Source organism: Lotus japonicus, chromosome 5 (genome assembly GCF_012489685.1).
Source record: "Lotus japonicus ecotype B-129 chromosome 5, LjGifu_v1.2".
Classification (NCBI taxonomy): domain Eukaryota; kingdom Viridiplantae; phylum Streptophyta; class Magnoliopsida; order Fabales; family Fabaceae; genus Lotus; species Lotus japonicus.
Genome location: NC_080045.1, coordinates 1,048,422 through 1,065,181, shown reverse-complemented (window position 1 = coordinate 1,065,181; position 16,760 = coordinate 1,048,422). Strand labels below are relative to the sequence as shown.

The 16,760-nt window shown below is 35.4% G+C and overlaps 1 protein-coding gene across 1 annotated transcript; it reads left to right on the top strand.

Annotated features, from left to right (window-relative positions):
- The first annotated feature begins 8,358 nt into the window (after window positions 1-8,358).
- On the top strand, window positions 8,359-16,152 carry LOC130716707 (GDSL esterase/lipase EXL3-like). The gene is made up of 5 exons (XM_057566710.1): window positions 8,359-8,902; window positions 14,430-14,560; window positions 14,679-14,912; window positions 15,116-15,371; window positions 15,730-16,152. The coding sequence occupies exons 1-5, from the start codon at window positions 8,617-8,619 to the stop codon at window positions 15,918-15,920; spliced, it is 1,098 nt and encodes a 365-aa protein (XP_057422693.1). The 5' UTR covers window positions 8,359-8,616; the 3' UTR covers window positions 15,921-16,152.
- Window positions 16,153-16,760: the final 608 nt, after the last annotated feature.

The window sequence follows — 16,760 nt, the reverse complement described above, 5'->3', positions numbered from 1 at the left end:
AAGGTTTTGGGTTAAGATGTGACGTCAATATCTCTTGGTGTCTTGCTCCTCGGTCCATGGGCTCCCATGTTTCCCCCAACAGTTTTGATGTACTGCAGTTATTCTTATATGAGAAAATAATAAAGATGTGTGTTCTGGTGTCTTATGTTGCTTATGGTATGGTACCTTAACTAGGTGTATTAATAGGAGGAAGTGGAACACATACTTGTGGGATGTGAGCAATTAAAAGTTCAGAAAGCATATTTTATTACCTTTAGTTATTTCAATTATTTGAAAAACTGTTTCTATTTCACAAACTATATTTCTGCTTCTGTGAAAACTCATTTCCCTTGTTTCACTTTCCCAAGAACATATTCACTGATCGATTCTAACGTAGCCGGAAAAGCCAATGCCAATAGCCACCTCAAGTGACTATCCGATGATCTCGTCCAAATTATTGCACATGCCGCCACCTACACCATGCAAAACCATTCCAGCACTTGTCCAGTATATATATGAAAATCATTCTTAATATTTTTCAAAACTACTTCGTATTTAATATGAAAGATATAGTGTGATTTTGAAAAGTTGAAGAGAGAAATTCGTAAATAATCTATGAGTTTTTTTACAAATAAACTATCTCATGCATTCAATAAAAGTTTTGGTACATGGTACGGTACAATTTAATAACCCCTCGCTGACCCTCATATAGTTCATCTTGCAACATAAGGGATAACCCTTAGAACACCCAATGTTGGCTAACAATTTTTTTTTACAAATTTATTACTGACAGGGACGGATCCACCAAGGCCTCTACATATAAAGGGACAAGTGCTCCCACACTAAACTTATTAATATTACACTAATGATATACATAGTATTAAAATGTGAAGTCTTATATTACCCCACAAAACTAGAAGTGTCCCTATCTGCAATCAAACTCTAATGTATTGTTTGATTTGTGAGAGAAGGAATCAATATTAGATAAGATGAGTAGCTAGAGAGAAAATGATCAAAATATAAGAGATTTTATAAGTTGTTTAGTATAGTAGAAAAAGAGAAGAAAAAGGAAGAGTTAGGCAAAGAAGATTTTAACTTTTAATACAGTAATACAATATATTATTATACAAATTTATATGTGTATATTGCTCTGATTTTTTTTTATTTTGGAAAGCCAAATTGAATAAAACAATTGTGGCACTTAAGGGGTGCCACAACCCACAGGACAATGAAACAATGCAGCATAGAGGGAACATTGCAGCAGCAATTATACCCAAAGACCATCTCAGCAAGTGTATATTGCTCTGATGACTTGAAATTTCAGGATCTATCACCGATTACTTGTAACCACTTTTCTGAATTTTAGAGAATTAGGCAAAAGTAATTTATGAATAGGTATAACGAGTAACATTTTGTCTATAAAATCATCTCAAGGATGGAGTAGTTCATCGAAGCAAGCATATGCGTGTTTAAGGTTCAGCTTGTGATTGCGCGCAGCTGATTAGTTATGCAATTTTGGTAGATGTCTTAATACAATTAATATTAGAGTAAAATACACTCACCCCCCTTAAGGTTTGCAAGAATGACACTCCACCCCATTCTTTTTTTAAATCTACACTCCACCCCATTTTTTATAAAGGCAAAATTTAGTGACGAAAACAAATTCGTCACTAATAAAAAATAATTACTAATTAGTTAAAATTTAAATAAGTTTAATGCATATACACTATCATACATTAATTTATGAAAATAATTTTACTGAATTAAATTTAAAAAAACAATCCACTCTGTCTGTTAAGTCCACGTCCCATCTGTCTCCAAATCATATTTCTCACCACAAACGGTCACCACCAAGCCTTTGCTCCTTTTAACACGACGGCCACTGTCCCAGAATGTGAAACCCCATGACACCACCATGCATCAAAGTTTTGTTGCGACCTGAACCATAGAACGTGAATCGCACATTCCCAAAGCTAGTTCAACTACTTCTTGTGAACTTCACCCCCTTTAAGTTGCGAGCGAACGCTCTGTTAGTTTAAGATGTCGTTGGATTTTGTTAAAAACGGTGCTCCACCGCATCGTTGGGTTCTAATAACCTCCGATCCACTTCATATTTCTTAATTTTGTTTCTCTATTTTCTTCACCCATTTGTCTTGCTTTTTTGGTCTACAATCCAATTTTCAAAATTTGAGGTATAAAGAGATTATTTTGATTAAAATTGAATTATTACCAAATATGAAAACACAAACATGTTTCCCTATGTTCGAGATATGGTTTGTAAACCGGTCGGGTGTGCTATTGCAGAATTTGCATTGTGAATTTATGGAGGAAGACCGCGATTGAGAGAATGACGAGGACTGTGATGTTTTCATTTTTAAATTTATTGGATTATATTGAAAATATTTTTTGAAATTATTGATTAACAATTTAAATAATAACTAATTATTAATGAAGAATAATTTCGTCACTAAATTTGCATCTATATAAAATGGGGTGGGGTGTAGATTTTAGACAAGAATGGGGTGGAGTGTAATTCTAACAAACCTTGAGAGGGGTGAGTGTATTTTACTCTTAATATTATGGCTATTAGCTGTGATTCAATATGTCAGTTTGAAGTTAGCTGTATTACATTACACGTGAAACTAAAGCACATGCTTACATGTTTGACATTAATGAAGTCTTTGAGGGCATGCCAATTGGACGATCGACCCTCTTGTGCATTAAAAAGAGATCATTTTAAGCCAATAGTAATTAAAATTCATTTAAATGAAGAATTTTTGTAATTTATAAATGGAAATAATGCTTTATGATATATAAATCTAAACTTTAGCTGTTATAAAAAAAAATCTAAACTTTAGCATTACTCTTGTATTTTTAGAAAACTCGTTCCCGATCATGTGCCTTGCTACCCACATGTGTATCACTTACCAAAAATTTAATTTAAATTAACGTACGCGTTGTAATTTTTAATTTCAGTTAATACCAAAAAAACTACGAATATGGTATTGATTTAGTGGTTGATAAGTTTGTTCAAAAAAAAATTTAGTGGTTGATTATGCCAGTTTTACTTAATTTCGATGAGCAACTTAGGCACTTATCCTTATAAATTCATGAAAAATCTTGATCAAATTCTACTTCTTTTGATTATTACATATATAGATAGGGGCTTAATTGCACTTTTGGTCCCCCAACTATTACCTTCAAGCGAAAATCGTCCCCAAACTTCAAAATTAGCAAAAAAACGTCCTCCAACTATACATGTCGTTGCACTTTTGGTTTTCCGTCCAACTTCCGTCCAAAACTTAACAGATTGCTGGAAAATAAAATAAAAAATTCAAAAACCCAAGTATTGATTGGTTCTTCATCTTTTTCAAACTTCTTCATCATTAAATCTTATAAAACTCAGAATCTTCATCTTCATAAAACAAAACCCATAATTTTTTTTTATAAAAAAATCTACAAATCCATGTTCCCCCACTTCAAAAATCCCTCTTCCCGTCTCTCTTCTCCACCACATCCTCTTCTTGCTCCCTCACCTTTCCTCACCCACCTCCCTTGCTGTTCTTGCCGGAAGTTCGCAGAAAAAGAAGAAGACGGGGTCGATGGCGAATTGGAACAGTATGATGACGAAACAGAGACTGAAGACGAGGATTTGGAAACAGGAAGAGGCGAATTTGAAGATGCACAAGTTGTTGCTTGCAGATCTATATGCTCCGTCGCAGATCGAAGCAGTATAGGTTCAGATCAATGGATGGGTCGACTTCGCCGAGGAGGTGGGGGACGGCGTTGCGCTGGTGGGGTGAGATCTTGTTGGTTGTGATTTCAGGTATGAAGTTCAAAGTCTTTGGATCTGGGAAAGTTGGAGTCTTTGGACCTGGGAAATTTGATTTGAAAAGAGGAAGAAAAATAAAGGGAGAAGAAGGAAGATGGAAGATGTGAGGGTGTTTTAAGGTTTCAGAATTTATGCTTGTTTAATTGTTAGTTTGTAATGAGATTCTTGAATCTGGATTTGATTTTTGTCTTTTCTGGAATTCTCTGGGTTTGAAGGTATGAAGAAGATGAAGATGATGAAGTTTTTTATTATTTTTTTTATCCAGAAAACATAGAAAACGTTAGTTTTCTCACGGAATGCTAACGGCAGACCAAAAGTGCAACGACATGTATAGTTGGAGGACGTTTTTTGCTAATTTTGAAGTTTGGGGACGATTTTCGCAGGAAGGCAATAGTTGGGGGACCAAAAGTGCAATAAAAAATAGGCTAGAATGTGCCTAAGTTTGATTTTAATCTCAACTTTTAACTGTAAGATTGAAAATTCAAGGAAAAGAGCAAGTTTTTGGCAAGAAAATGGAGTTTGAAGGTGTACTGGGTGCCCAACGGCCTGCAGAGGCCGCCCAGCGCCCAAGGCTGTGCCAGAAACCTTCCCCTAAAGTAATATGGCCGCCCGACCCCCTGTACTACGTTTTTCACTATAAAAACTAAAAAGCTTCTTTTAAGAAGTTGGTGATATAACTTGATCATAACAGAACCCCATCACAGAGAAACACTAGAGAAACAAGGATAAAGGCTTATGAGGCTAGAGAAGAAGCTCCGGAGGTCAAATTTGGCGGCGAGACATCGCGACGGTTTCGTTACTTCGGTTCTTCATCTCTATTTGTAAAGTTATACATGAAAAATGATAGCTAATATCTCTTTGTTGTGATTTGATGCAGTTGTATGATACTTATGCTCTCTATGTAATTCTCTTCAATATAAAGCATGTTTCTAGTTGTTGATTTAGTGGTTTTCTCTTGATCTTCATGATATATCTTAGACTGATCACCTAGGGTATTTTGTTTGATTGACTTGTGAGCGAAAGCTACAACGTTTGTGTCCGAACTAGAGTTAATCACCTAATAATCCTAATTGCTAGACATAGAGTTAGGTTTGTTAGTCACTAAACACTCAAACTTCATGATAACTTTCTTTCTTAATCATGTGAGACATCAATGATTAGAATTAGAGAGTTATTGCTATCCACTCATGTGAGACATCGATGACGTAGGGTTGAATTGGTGTAGATGAATCATATGCTTGAACATGTTATGTATTCTAATCCCAGCAAATTCGCATACGTGTTGTTTCTCCATCAATTTATCTGTTTTCATTTACTTGTATGTTCTTAAGCAAACAATCAATCTATTATGCAACCACCATTTAAGCTTGAGAACTATTGAACGACATAAGTTTTACACCTCTCTATAGATACGACAAACTCTTTACTATACTACAATTGGGTCTTGAGAGATTCGAACGTAGTGTGGTAGAAAATCTTTCATCGGTGGTAAATAAGTTAAATGTAGTAAAAGTGTAAGAGTATAAGAGAAGTTCACTAATACATTTGGCTCATTTGACACCATAATTTTTTTTGTTTTCCGTAACAGTTCAAAAGCGTAGTCATATATTGACATGAAAATATGTTCCATAAACTTTTCGCTACTGTTTTCAATTTCTCATGTTTTGGCGCTATCTGTTCCCTAAGGTAACATACTAAGAATTTATGTTTGTGAGGTGTTGTAAGGTGGAGTTATGGCTGAAGACACAGTGCAACCGGTGTGATTTTGTTTGTTGTCATGGATCTGTTTTGAGCTCTGGGCTCTGGAGTATTGCTCGAGGTCGGCGGTGAAGGTGGTGATTGTGTGTTGTTCGGGGTCTTTGTCCCCCTTAGGTTTTTATGCTTTCGCTTTCCGGATGTAGTCTTGTGCTGAGTCGTGTCCCCTCCAATAGCGAGAGGAGCTCTATTTTAGTTGGGTTTTGTGGTGTTTCTTTGCCTTTTCTCGGGTCCCCGACAAATGCTCATTTTTTGTGCTTGATCCGGTTTTAGACCTTGTCAATGTCGCTCGCGGTTTTTCCTGCATTTTGTGCAGGGTAGGTGTTTATTAGGTAGGTGCGGGATTTCTAAAGTTATATCATTGGGCGCACTTGAGAAATTTTATTTTTAGGTATTTTTATGTAATTTTAGAGGGTGTTATACTCATTTTGTTTGAGTTCTTTTTGTATCATCAACCTTTCCATCTAATAAAATTTTTGCTTTAAAAAAAAACAATTTATCGTACTATATGGTAGCACCGTAAGAAAATGTAATTAATTGTATAAAAAAGACAACAATTATCATGCAATAATTGTTTCCTATTATTAGATACAAAATATTTATTTAGTGTTGTATAAAACATGTTTAAAATACGCCCTTTGTGGCAAGAATCACGACTGATTTCTAATGTATTTTAAGCAACACTATTTAACTGTTGCTTAAACCAGTGTTATCAAAAGCCAAAAATGGTGAAGTGTGGTGAGGAAGAACACTTCCCCTTAACTAGAAGGTCATATATAAGATTATCACCGCTAATGTAAGGCTGTATTGGTGAACAATCTGTAAATACATATGTAAGTTATGATCTCAGAGACATGCGTGATAATAATTGAACTGAACCCACTCAAACTTTATTCAACTAAAATTAAAAAACACAAAAGTTCAAGGGTCATCTATTAGGAGGAGCTAGGTTTACGTTCATCTGAAAAAAAAAATATTAGAAACTGGGAGGCCTAACTCAACCCAAAAGTTTGCTCAAGAGTTAAGGTTTGCACAACCCTTAAAAATGCTATTTATGTTCTATTTCTAGCCAATGTGAGACTTCTAACAGACCTGAAGGTATGAAAAACGATAGAAAGGGGGGGGGTTTGAATAGCGTTTTCAGAATAAAACTTCCCACTTAAGATTTTAACAAATCTTTCGAGACACAAGTAAAGTGCTTAAGATAAGAGATGAGAAAATCACACAAGGATTTTATCTTGGTTCACTTGATGAATCACTCAAGCTAGTCTAGTCCACCCGTGAAGGTGATTTCTTCCTTCTTAGAATGAAGGCAATTCACTAATCAGAGATTTGTTACAACTGCACTTAAAACCTACAAATGACTAACAATACACTGACTTAGCTCACACTAAGATTCACTCTCGTAGTCTTCTTTAGGATCCGATCAACCTTGATCTCCTAAAGGTAAACTAAACAACTGTTTAAAAGATATTGTTTACAAATAGATTGCTTCTGAAAAGCTTATAGTAAACACAATGAATTCGATGAAGAAAGATTGCTAAGAAGATTTGAATATTGCTTGCGCGTGTAAGTTTCTTCCAACCGCATCTTTCAGTCTTCAGCCTCTATATATACTCCAAGGATTAGGGTTTGAACATTGCATGAGAATGCTACCGTTGGAGGGCAGATCTGGGATTTCCAACTTCTGCTGTGGCTGAGAATGTTAGGTTAGGTCGTCAGGATAGTACACTTACTTTTGTACTTTGGATAGTGACGTGACCTTTAACCTTGTTGACTTCTGATCAGAGGAATGCTTCGTGTTGGAACTTGTGAAGCTTGTTGATCAGAGTTAGAGGGAAGCATGGATCCTCTGACCGTTGTATCTTCTGATTCTGAACTCAGAGGAGAAGTACTTGGTCTTCAGAGCCTGTTTGCTTCTGGACTTTAGAGACTACACTTTTCAGCTTCTAGATCTTTAGAGTCTTCTAAACCATCAGAGCTTCTGACCTTCAGGGTGTCTGGGTTATCAGAACGTCTGGATCATCAGAACTTCAAGTGAGTTGAGTCCACATCAGAGCTTGACTATCTTCAGATCTTCTGAAGCTTTTCTACTGTTCAGTTTGAACATAGAGATTGCGAAAGCGTTGCTATGGTCACTCTTTAAGCAAAGTGCTTCTGATTTGTGTGAGATTATATCAAGGTCAGAGCCTGTCATGAACACACTCAGAAAACACGTTAGAGTACCATAATTGTTCATACTAAAACGTTAACTTGTAATCATCAATACATAGAGTTGTACTACATAATCAAAACTTGATCTTACAACACCCCCTCACGTCCAAGACTAAACAAACTGGAACGTAGAATCAACAACAACAGGTGGCCCAAATATGAGAGGTCTCCACAATAAATGGATCTAGGATAGACTCTGATACCATATTAGAAATTTGGAGGCTTAACTCAACCCAAAAGCTAGTTCAAGAGTTGAGATTTGCACAACCCTTGTAAGGTCTATCTATTATTTTTTTATAAGCCAAAGAATATATTGAAGAGAAGTAATCTATGTTCTATCTCTAGCCAATGCGAGATTTAATTGTACCGAAAAGTCATACCAAAAACAGATAGGGATGGCACACCTAAAAGATTTAGGGAACTCGTGTTACCACTTGTCGAAGAGTATAGTGTTTTATATATGGATCTTTCCGTCATAAATAATTGAAGTGTTTTAATTATAAAGCAGATGAATCAGGCACAAATAAAAAATTATAAAAATAATTTTGAATACAACTCTAACCATTAGTAGACAAGTTAGAACAGGACTGCACATATCGGATGAGATCAATAATTAGTACTACGAGCCAGATTGTTTGTTGTGGCACGAGCAGCGGTTAAATGCACATGCAACCAATTCTTACGTGTGGTTGCTAGTTAGGTATAGTTGGCTTGATCATGAGATGAGTATAAATAGGATTCTAACTTAGCTTTGGTCTTCGCAGTTAGAGCTAGCTCTATATTATTGTTATTTCTTAGTATAGAGGAGGGAGAGGAAAACGACTAGCCATAACATCATGTTAAAGGGTCTTCCCTCTTCAATTTGCACCTGCACCAAGCTTCTCAGATTGACAATGTTATTATTAGTTGTTTCATGCTGCAAAACAAAGGGTGTTATAAAACTGCCTCCAAATGTTTCCATTCCAGCAGTTTTGGTGTTTGGAGATTCGATCATGGATACTGGCAATAACAACAACTTGGTAACGATAGCTCGCTGCAATTTCCGACCATATGGGGAAGATTTTCATGGAGGTGTCCCAACTGGCCGATTTAGCAATGGAAAAGTTCCCTCAGACTTTGCAGGTAAGTAACTAGTGCTACTTCTCTCTTTAATTAGAATTCTTATATGGAAATTATTCATATTAACTCACATTTATCATTTTTTAATTTATATCGGTTAGAATATGATATAAATCCATTAATGTGATCTTTACCTAACATCTTCATTTTTTGAGATAATTGATTGCTTGACATGATATCAAAGTAATTATAACTTAGCCGTCTATAGTTTCATTCTTGCTTCCCTCACTTTCTAATTAATAAAGTGAAATTTAAGCACATAGTAGATGAACCCGTAGATTTATTCACGCTTCAAGCCCAAATGACTCTTGTATATATGAGGGGAGGTGTAAGAATATAGTATAAACCATTAATGTAACTCTTACCTAACAACTTAAGTTTTTGAGATAATTAATTGTTTCACAATATCTCACTTTATACAAGAACATTAATTTTTCCCTCTGATAAATAATTTAAAATCATAGTCTCAAATGTAACCAACCAGTAAATTACAGTTGGATAGTTCAATCAAGTTGTATGTAACATATTGTAATATGTGTTTGTCAGTATGTATATAATTCAGCACTTGATAGTTACGTTCAATCAACTCGATCTATTAGTATCTCCATGTGTTGGGGTGGGTCCATTGTTGTTGGGAGGGGATTTTAAAGTTCCTTTATTTTTTTAGCCTTGTTGCTAAAGTTTTAAGCTTGGAAACGAATCTACTGTTAAGTTGTTTGGTTTAGTTTTGTTTTTGGTCCCTTAGCTTGTGCCTCTTTTCTTTTGTTTCTTTTTCGTGTATCCAGGATTAAAGCACTCCTTATGCTTTGATTGAATTCATTTTGGCTGATAAAAAAACACCATTGCCCCTATATATAGAGTACAACTATAAAATTAGTTCAGGTACCTCTTGAAAAATATAATACAAGGTCAATTTTAATACTTGAAAGAGAGAAAGAGAGCACTTTAACCTAGATAAAAAAGGAAATCAGTACAATATTGGTAAGGTAATTGTTTTTCCAACCCCTCTCATCTAGTTCCACTCCTATAAAAGTGCGAAAATACTAAAATATTCCTTTTTAAAAAATAACTTCCCATAACCTCCCAACCCCCCCCCCCCCCCATTTCAAATTTCCCCAAAACTACTCACCACCCATTTCAATTTCACTTCTTCTTTATCTTCTTCTTCAACGGTTTCATCTTCTTCTCCATCTCTTTCTCTTTTCTTGGTGTTTCATCATTTTCTTCTTCCATTCTGTCACCCGCGCCCACTGCCCACTGCCAAACTCGACCGCCACGTCGTTTTCCCCATCACTGACTCTCGCGTCTACAGTAACCCCACCCACTGAATTGTTCGTTTCTACCATTAATCGCACTTTGAAGTGAGTAGCCTACGCATTTTAAAGTGAGAATGACCGAAATTATTTACAAGGGTATTTTCGGATTATACTAATGTAAGGGAGGTGGAACTAGATGTGAGGGGGTGGGAATAACAACTACCTTTAAACATTGCTAGTACCACCCTCGCCGTGCATTTCGTTCCACTTTCTCAACTCATTCATGCTTATTGCATCACGGGCGGGAGACCCACACGACGGGCTATTAGCTCAGTGGTTGAGTGCGCCCCTGATAATTGCGTCGTTGTGCCTGGACTGTGAGGGCTCTCAGCCACATGGATAGTTCAATGTGCTCATCGGCGCCTGACCCTGAGATGTGGATCATCCAAGACACATTAGCATGACGTACTTCTCCTGTTAGAACCGGAGTTTGAAACCAAACTTCGCCTCAAGAGGATAGATGAGGCGATTCAGGTGAGATCCAATGTAGATCCAACTTTCTATTCACTCGTGGGATCCTGATAGATGCCCCTATATACTATGACTTTAATTAAGGTGAAAAGGATGGACTATAGAAGCATGCAGAGGTGAAAATGAAAGAAATAATGATGGGAACAATATTTCTCTATATACATTTTGAGGTTTAAGGCGAAAATATTAATGTGATTTTCTTTTGACAAGAATCTTAAAGAGACTTAATATATCATATATATAAATTATCAATTTTTATTTTTATATTGTAGTTTTTTAGCTCTGAAATCATTTATTAGTTTAATAATCAAACAATTCTAATATTTCACTTTCAATAGATAAGATAGCTAACTCATACAATATATCTTATAACATTGTTGATCTTAGATATAATTTAAACAATTTTAATTTTGAAAAACTTCTTTAAGCTAGAACAAAGCACTATCTATATTTTTATTTGGAAAAACTATATATATATATATATATATTTTATGAGTAAATACAAAATAATTTTTCAATTTTGAGAATGTAAAAATAACAAATATTTTATTTATAATTAGATTTTTAGAAAATGAAAATTTGTTAATACAAAACACTACTACTAATAACTACCAAAGTTGCACTTTTCACATTGCACTTCTCAATTTTCATGTTGCATTGGCTACGTTACAATTAATATGGTATGATTTTTCATTTGTTCCATTAACTCTCTCACGTCTCAATAGTATATATATAGTTACTATACTTTTAAAGAGGTATAAGGCTTAAATATATGGCATTTACTCCTATACACGACTCTAAGTATTTTCCTTCGGAATCATACTCTCATATACCAACCAATCAGTAAATTTATTAAAGTTTGGATAGTTCAATTAATATCTATGCGTTTATTGCAAATGTTAGGGACAAATTTAATATGCGCTAGCATTTGCTTGTGCAAGGTTGCACAAGACACTTTTGACCTGCTGCAACAAGTTTCCATGTAATTTAGGATTTTTTAGAAATTCAAATAGTTAAATTATTAGTGTATGATTAGTGAAAAGATAATATGATTTTTAAGTTAAGTGTATCCAGAGAGTGGGTTTAGCTGCGAGTTTGGGGAGGAAGATGGTTGTGTGATGGCCGGAAGTTTCAGGTGAAGGTTGAGTGTAATGGTTCACATTGGTTAGAGGGGAGGTTGGAAAAGGAAGAGTAGTGCCGGTGGCGCTGCTGGGTATTCGGTGGTGGTCATCGTGGTGGTGAGAGGGAAGATAATGGTGTTCGGGTGGGGGTTCAATTCGCCGATCCAAAGAGGAAAGAACACAATAGGTGAAGAAGATGAAGATTTTGGTAGGAGGAAGATGAAGTTTAGATGGCGAGATCCACTCCTTCTCTTCCCCTTCGTTATTCTCCTCCTCCCCAAAACCCAAGTCTAGAACTTACCGTCGCTCCTTTCTCTTATTCTTGGCTCCTTCTCAGTGGTTTGTCGTCGTTGCTGGTGGGGCGATGGTGAAGATCCTGCTGGGCAAAATACGGTGGCTGGCTTGGTGGGTGGTTGCTTTGGAGTTGGAGGAAGAACCAATCTAAAGATGAAGACATAAACTTGGTGGTGGTTGGGGGTGGTGCAGGTTATGGGTATTTTGATGATGATTTTGAGATTAACTTTTGATTTTTACCTTATTCACATTACGTAATATTCACTAACTAATTTACTAATCATACTCTAATAATTTAATTATGCACAACCAAATTCTTGTGCATATTAAATTTTTCCAAAGATTAGGGTGGTTCCTTTGTTTTTTTTGGACCACAATAGACCAAGGGGTATATTAGACTTTACATCACTTTATCTCTTTTTCTCCCTCCCTCCCACTCTCCCCTCTCTCCCTGCATTGGTCCTTCTTCATCGGAACAATGTTTAACATGAATACAACAATAATAAACCATGATAGTTACTTTATGGTAATCAACAAGAAAGACATCATTCTTCACCATCAACGATAACTTGTTTTCAGTTGGTGTTGATCATCTCCTCTGCAACTTCAATTGCTTCTTAAACTTGTGAATGAAGTCATGAGCTCTTGTGTCTACCTCTTCATCTTCTCCCCATGACATTGTCTCACCCCTCCCCGTTCTCGGCCTCCATGGCTCTGTGCTCCATTGTCCCATCCTTCTCTTCCCACTCGCATTTCTATTTATGAGTTATTGAGTTTCATCTATCTTGTTAACGATTCGTCTTACATCTTCTATCTTTAATGTCTAGTTTCTACCCAGGTCTGAGTCTCTATCCTAATTGACGATTCGTCTTACATATTCTATCTAGGTTTTGATCATTCTCTCGTGTGCAGAAAAATCTCAGATCTCTGTTTATTATAGATATAACTGAGAGCTTGTGTACGTATTTGCACAAGAAAAATGTTTTGTTGACTCTTCTTTACATTAACACTTAGAGAAAACATAAAAGAAAAGGGAGAAATTAAAGATACAATATGGGATGTAATAGTATGACTTATCTAAAAAAAGGGATGTAATAGAAAACAGAGAGAAATATAACGAAATAACAAGTGGAAATGAGATAAAAGATAAATTGAGTATGAATGACTTAAAATCCTTTCAACAATTCCCTATGGAATAAAGTGTGTGTGGATGGGGGCAAAAATCATTTAAAGAGATGAGAATTATGGAAGAAAGTGAAAATAAGAAATTTATGTGTGTTATGTAATATGAAAAGAAGGCAACACGGGTTGACAAAATTAGTTGTAGGAACCGGAGTTAAGTCTCACCTTCCCAAAGGAGGTTTGGGTTTGAATCCCCCTATACCCTTCAAAATTTTAAGTTGGGGGAGAACCCTCCCCAAGTAGATTTTGATCCTTGGTGCTCTAATTTTAACTGAGTTGCTCGGCTCACCAATGGCGTATCTACATTGCTTTGAGGGGGTTCAGTTGGGAAAAAAAATAATGGCACTTACCCTGCTATATAATTATTTTTTGAACCCCCTGAAAATTTTAAATTATACTACTAGACCAAGTTTTGCACCAAAGACCCACACTCACTTACTCCTCTCACTCTCTCTCACTCAACCACTCTGTCTCTCTTTCTCTCGCGTACGACGTACCCTCGCCCGTCGATCTTCACAGGTTGTTGTGCACAGTATGTATAATATGCCCCAATTTTCTATACCAACACCCCTTTGACTTGTTTTTCCTTTTTCCACTCTCAAAATCGGTTTTTTTCTCCTTCAAAGTTTTTCCCTTTCTGGGTTTTGATCTGAATATTGAGTAAATTAAAACTATGGAAGCTGTGAAATAAATTGAGTTCTTAATTAATTGGATATTAATTGACCAATCCCTACGAATATTTGTGAAGAATTGGCTGCGTAACCAAATTTGAGATACATGGATGAACGATTGTTTAGTTACTTACATTGAGAGTGATGTATTCAATAACATTGACTCTGAGCGTATTGTTAAACGATTTCAGAATATAAAATCACGTAAAATACAACTATGACTTGTATAATTTCTGATGTATAAACATATTAAAGTTGTTTTTAATTATATTTTTACCGATTTGTTCATTTAAAAAATTTGAACCCCCTGACCCCGGGGTCCTGGATCCGCCACTGCGGCTCACTGACCCCACTTGCTCCAGTAGCAGCTAGTAATTTTTGGAGTGAACCTCTGGTTATGGATATTGTCATCACATTGCTAAGGCTACATATCTTACTGAGATTTTTTTTTTCTTTTGGAAAATTTTCGTTCCAGTTGAAGAATTAGGCATCAAAGAATTACTACCGGCATACCTGGATCCAAATCTCCATCCTAGTGAACTGGCCACCGGCGTGAACTTTGCATCAGGCGGCGCTGGATACGATCCTATGACAGCAAAATTACAGGTACTCATAACTCATAAGCACCGATTTTCTCCCCCAAAGTTAATTGATCAAGAAAAAATTTCGTTTTGGTATGATTCCTTTGATTGATTTCTAACTTTGTTGCCTTGTTTGCAAGCAGCCATGTATCGATTTAGCAGGCCAGCTAAAATTATTCAAAGAATACATAGGAAAGTTGAGAAGACTAGTTGGAAAGGACAGAACAAAATTCATCCTAGCCAATAGTCTTGTTCTTGTGGTATTAGGCAGCAACGACATTTCCAATACATACTTCTTATCCGGTGCTAGACAAAAGGAATATGATTTTCCTTCTTATGCTGACCTTTTAGTTAGCTTAGCTTCTAATTTCTTCAAGGTATGTAGCGGAAATTCAATTCTAAGAAGAAGTTCTGTAAGTAGATTTTATATGTCATAATTGATTCATAGAAAAGAGAAGTTGATCCAGTACATAGATTATAGAACATGCTAATTTATATTTTTCTATAGATTTTGCAAATCAGGTAATTTAATTATCTTACAATGTATTATTTTTTTCCTATATATGAATACAATTGAAAGGAATTACTTGGACTTGGTGTACGGAGGATTGGAGTGTTCAGTTCGCCTCCAGTTGGATGTGTGCCATTTCAGAGAACGATGGCTGGAGGAATTGAAAGACAATGCGTGGAACATTACAATGATGCAGTGGTGTTATTTAACAGAAAACTTCAAAAGGGGATCAATTCACTTAATCAACACTTTCCAAATGGCAGAATCGTTTACTTTGATATTTACAACCCTCTGCTTGATATCATTGTGAACAGTCAAAAACATGGTAACTAATTCAAATTCCGAAACTTCACTTTTTGTGCTCAATGGAAATTATCACTCACATGAGCATTTGTTAAGAAATCACTTAAGGGTAACAATAGTTTAATTTATATGCATTGACAACAGTGTAATACTCAATCATATTCTTAGATTCAAAAAAATAAAAAAATCATATTCTGCCAAAATATGCTTTGTTATTTTCTTGTTTTAATTTATTTATACCGTGGTCAAATAAAAAATTCTAATTGATGAATATGTGTAAAAAAAATTACAATTCCATAGATGTTAAACTCTTGATAATATGATCAAGTATTAATTTCACGATTATAACTTTAAAAAATTGCTTCATTGTCGTATTGCAGGCTATGAAGTCTCAGACAGAGGATGTTGTGGCACAGGTATCATTGAGGTTACGTATTTATGCAACCATTTCGGTACCACATGTCCAAACGTTTTGGATTATGTGTTTTGGGACAGTTTTCATCCTACTGAGGGCATTTACAAAAGCCTCGTTGGCCCTATTCTGCAAAAATATGTATACCAGTTCAAGTGAACTATCTTAAGAAAAAAATAACCTCTGTTTTTTTAGGCAACTTTTAGGTCTAAAAACTTTCTGCGATTTCTCTAACAGGTCCAAGTAATTGTTCACATATAAAAGCAAGATTTATGATTCCGTGTAATTGTAACTTTACAAGGTTAAAATAAATACATTGGTAATATTCTTAGGACATAAATGTGTGTACCAACAAATCCTGATACAATTAGCAAAATATGAGTTCCTTGGCCAAAGATCGTATGTATGAAAAAATGATTATATTAAAAGAGGTAAAGCTCACTTAATCTCTTTATCCGGAAAGAGATTAAACTTTGACTATCAAAGAGACAAAGACATTGTTGGTGTATAAACGATGGAGCACCAAAATTTGTCACCGGTGAAAGAGCACACTCATTAAGGAAATGGATGAGTGTGCTCTTTCACTAATAAACTTTTTAACTTTTGCTTATATATCCAATTCGGAACTATTTCATTCACAATTGTTACTTCAACACTCTCCTTCAATTGTGAATCAATTTTCATCTTTTCAGTTTTTTTATTCTCTCTCAAGTCTAATTGACTTGTTCATATTTTTTTGAGTAAATTACACTCTACTAACTTGAGGTTTCCCTATATGATACTAGACTTCAAACTTACTCAAATATGACACTCCACCCCATTCACTACTTATTACCTGCGAATTTGGTTACTAATTTTTCTCACACATGTTTTCTTGAGAATGCTACTACCAATTTTTTGTAAAAATGTTTTCTTGCGAATTTTGATTCAAATTTGAGTAAAATTTTTACAAATATATATATCTGCAGGTAAATTTGTGCAATTTTCTCCACTTTTTCC